At 37.3% G+C, this 3,391-nt stretch overlaps 1 protein-coding gene across 1 annotated transcript; it reads left to right on the top strand.

Annotated features, from left to right (window-relative positions):
- Nucleotides 1–909: 909 nt before the first annotated feature.
- Nucleotides 910–3,120, top strand: LOC121781646 (carotenoid cleavage dioxygenase 8 homolog B, chloroplastic-like). The gene is made up of 6 exons (XM_042179362.1): nt 910–1,209; nt 1,393–2,139; nt 2,227–2,420; nt 2,508–2,697; nt 2,791–2,893; nt 2,975–3,120. The coding sequence occupies exons 1-6, from the start codon at nt 910–912 to the stop codon at nt 3,118–3,120; spliced, it is 1,680 nt and encodes a 559-aa protein (XP_042035296.1).
- Nucleotides 3,121–3,391: the final 271 nt, after the last annotated feature.

Here is a 3,391-nt window from a genome sequence, read left to right as displayed (position 1 = left end):
GCCCTCTACTTCTAAATGTCACGTGAAAGCTGAATAGTACTTTGGTGAAGATGTAATCATACAATTTGCTATACAACATTTAATATAGTAACTCCTCAAACAATTACCTATACAAAATACCAGTAATTCTAATAGTAGTAGCATCTTTTTTATGATTCTTCTTATTCAATAATCGTGAAGTTCACGAGACGTAGAGTTAATTTATACTACCACTATTCTGACGAAGCTAGGCTTAGGAAACTACTCCTATAATCTTAAGCTTAAATGCTTAAATAGAGATTTCCAAGAAAATTAATATTTGAACACTAAAGAACTTTGAACATTTTTAATTTTGAATTTTGTTTTTGAGCAAGCCGTAATTAAGGTTTTAGTAATTACTTCATACACAACTATTATGAGAATAAATACAAAGTTGTACTATTAGATTAATTTTGTTGCAAATAATATAGTAGTATACATTTATATTGCAAGACATCGGTATTAAGCATAAAGTAATTAAATTTTTTTATAATTGGCTTGTGAAACTAGCAGAAAGAAGGGAATTTTCTCTTTAGCAATTAAATTAATTACCAGTACATTAACTATTTCGCCCACAAAGAGTGCATGATTTTATAGTAAAATGGAATCACAACATTCAATATTCCAATAGCTAGTTCCCATATAAAATTACATTACAAAGAGTGCATGATTTTATAGGAAAATGGAACCACAGCATTCAATATTCCAATAGCTAGTTCCCATATAAAATTACATTACACACACTATATCTTATATGTATACTATAAATAAAATTTATTTCCAACCGTAATTACCACCTATAAATACGTTTGTTTCTTTCAACAGAATCACAATCACAATCAAACACACACACACACACTTATCAACTCATCTTTTAGCATCAATCAATCAATGGCTTCCCTGAGAATTTCTCCCATCGTTTCATCCTTCAACAATCAGTCGAAAAGAAGCTGTCAAAGTCATCGAGGCAAACATGATCAGTCTTGTTCATCGTTGTTATTTGGGAAAACATTCCCGAATAGGGTTTTGAATGAGAATGGGAGATTGTTAACCATCTCAAAAGTAGCTGCTTCAGAAGTGGTTGCAAAGGAAGAAAGTAATGAGGAAAAGACACATGTTGCTTTTACAAGTGTTAGGCAAGAGAGATGGCAAGGAGAGCTTCAAGTCGAAGGAGAAATTCCTCAATGGCTGGTAACTAAATAATATGTGTTTTTAATCTCTAAATATAATGATATTGATTGTTACTACTACAATAAAACAGTAGTAGTAGTAGTAGTAGTAGTAGCGAAATCAAATGTTTAATTAGATGATCATATATTATGATTTAATGTACATATTGACATGCTAGTCTAATTAATTCAACCGATGGTACAGAACGGGACATATCTAAGAAACGGTCCGGGCGTATGGCACGTGGGAGAGTACAACCTCCAGCACCTGTTCGACGGGTACGCGACGCTCGTGCGCCTCAACTTTGAGAGCGGGCGGCTCGTAATGGGGCATCGCCAAATCGAGTCTGAAGCCTACAAAGCCGCCCAAAAGAATCAAAAAGTTTGCTTCCGTGAGTTCTCCGATAATGGCCCTAAAAGCGACAATTTCTTAGACTACATGGGCGACCTTGCTAAGCTCTTTTCGGGGGCTTCGCTTACCGACAATACCATGACCGGTGTGGTTAAGCTAGGCGATGGCCGAGTCCTATGCTTGACCGAGACCCAAAAGGGCTCTATTCTGATCGACCCCGACACGTTGGACACGTTGGGGAAGTTTGAGTATACTGACAATTTGGGCGGGCTCATTCAAGCGGCCCACCCAATTGTCACTGATACCGAGTATATTACTTTGTTACCCGACCTAATCAACCCGGGCCACCAAGTCGTCAGGATGGAACCCGGGACCAATGAGAGGAAACTCATGGGGCGGGTCAATTGTCGGGGCAGGCCATCCCCCGGCTGGGTCCATTCCTTCCCGGTCACCGAGAACTATGTCGTGGTCCCGGAGATGCCACTTAGGTATTGTCCTCAGAATTTGCTAAAGGCTGAGCCCACAGAATTGTATAAGTTTCAATGGCTCCCTGACTCCAAGGCCTACATGCACGTTATGTGCAAAGCCACTGGCAAGACTGTAAGTTTATTTTTTCTATTAATTCTCTCTCTTTTTTTATTTATTAAAAATACTAATTAATGTTTTATCAATTTAATTATATTGAAGGTGGCGAGTGTGGAGGTTCCTCCGTTTGTGACGTTTCATTTCATCAATGCTTATGAAGAGACTGATGAAGATGGAAGAGTGACGGCCGTTATTGCTGATTGTTGTGAACATAACGCTGATCCTGCCATTCTTCCTAACCTTTCGCTCCATAATCTTCGCTCATTACACGGCCAAGATGTGTTGCCTGATGCAAAGTCTGTTTATTTAATTATTTAATTAATTTGTTGTTTTATGGAGTTTATACTAACTACTACATTAAAATGTGTTGTTTATATATCAAGGGTTGGGAGATTTAGGATTCCAATTGATGGGAGCCCAAATGGGACGTTAGAGGCAGCATTGGATCCAAATGAGCATGGCAGAGGCATGGATATGTGTAGCATTAACCCTAACTTTTTGGGGAAGAAATATCGCTATGCTTATGCTACTGGTGCACAAAGGCCTTGCAACTTCCCAAATACCATTACTAAGGTATTCATTCATTCATTAGTTAATTACCCTATTTAATTTCGCATAACAATATATTCTCTTGTGTTTAATATACTCCATAATTTTGTTGTGTAGCTTGATTTAGTGGACAAGAAGGCTAAGAGCTGGTGTGAGGAAGGCTCTATCCCCTCCGAGCCCTTCTTTGTGGCTAGGCCTGGTGCCGCTCAGGAAGATGATGGTTAGTTTAATTAGTACTTACTTTTTTTTATGACAATCCAATCTCATTGTTGTATACTAATATCATATTTATGGTTTTTAGGTGTTGTGATCTCCATGGTTAGTCAGAAGAATGGTGATGGATTTGCATTGGTGTTGGATGGAACTACTTTTGAAGAGATTGCTAGAGCTAAATTTCCCTATGGTCTTCCTTATGGGCTCCATGGATGCTGGGTTCCCAAGAATTAGTTCTTTTTACTAATGTACTTGTATTTGGATTTCACAATGTTGTAAGAGATTACTTATAATCTTGTGTATGTTGTGAGGTTGTTTGTCATGCATGCATTTCTGATTTAATAAAAACTTATGGAATTTTGTCAATTGTGTTGATTCTGTGTCGTTGCATTAAGTAAATATAAAAAATTGCATAACTTAAACTGCTAATTTTACTCTAATTTTCTTTTGTATAATTCGCAACGGCCAACAAGTGTGTTTTGTGGTGTAATTAACTTGTCAAATA

The sequence above is a fragment of the Salvia splendens genome, chromosome 20 (assembly GCF_004379255.2).
Source record: "Salvia splendens isolate huo1 chromosome 20, SspV2, whole genome shotgun sequence".
NCBI lineage: Eukaryota > Viridiplantae > Streptophyta > Magnoliopsida > Lamiales > Lamiaceae > Salvia > Salvia splendens.
Note: the sequence above shows the minus strand (reverse complement) of the source record. Positions and strands in the feature narration are given on the sequence as shown.

Coding starts and splice junctions, on each gene's coding strand:
- LOC121781646 (XM_042179362.1), top strand. CDS start 910: ATGGCTTCCCTGAGAATTTCTCCCATCGTTTCATCCTTCAACAATCAG. Junction 2,698..2,790: donor TCCCAAATACCATTACTAAG/GTATTCATTCAT, acceptor TTTGTTGTGTAG/CTTGATTTAGTGGACAAGAA. Junction 2,894..2,974: donor TGCCGCTCAGGAAGATGATG/GTTAGTTTAATT, acceptor TATGGTTTTTAG/GTGTTGTGATCTCCATGGTT.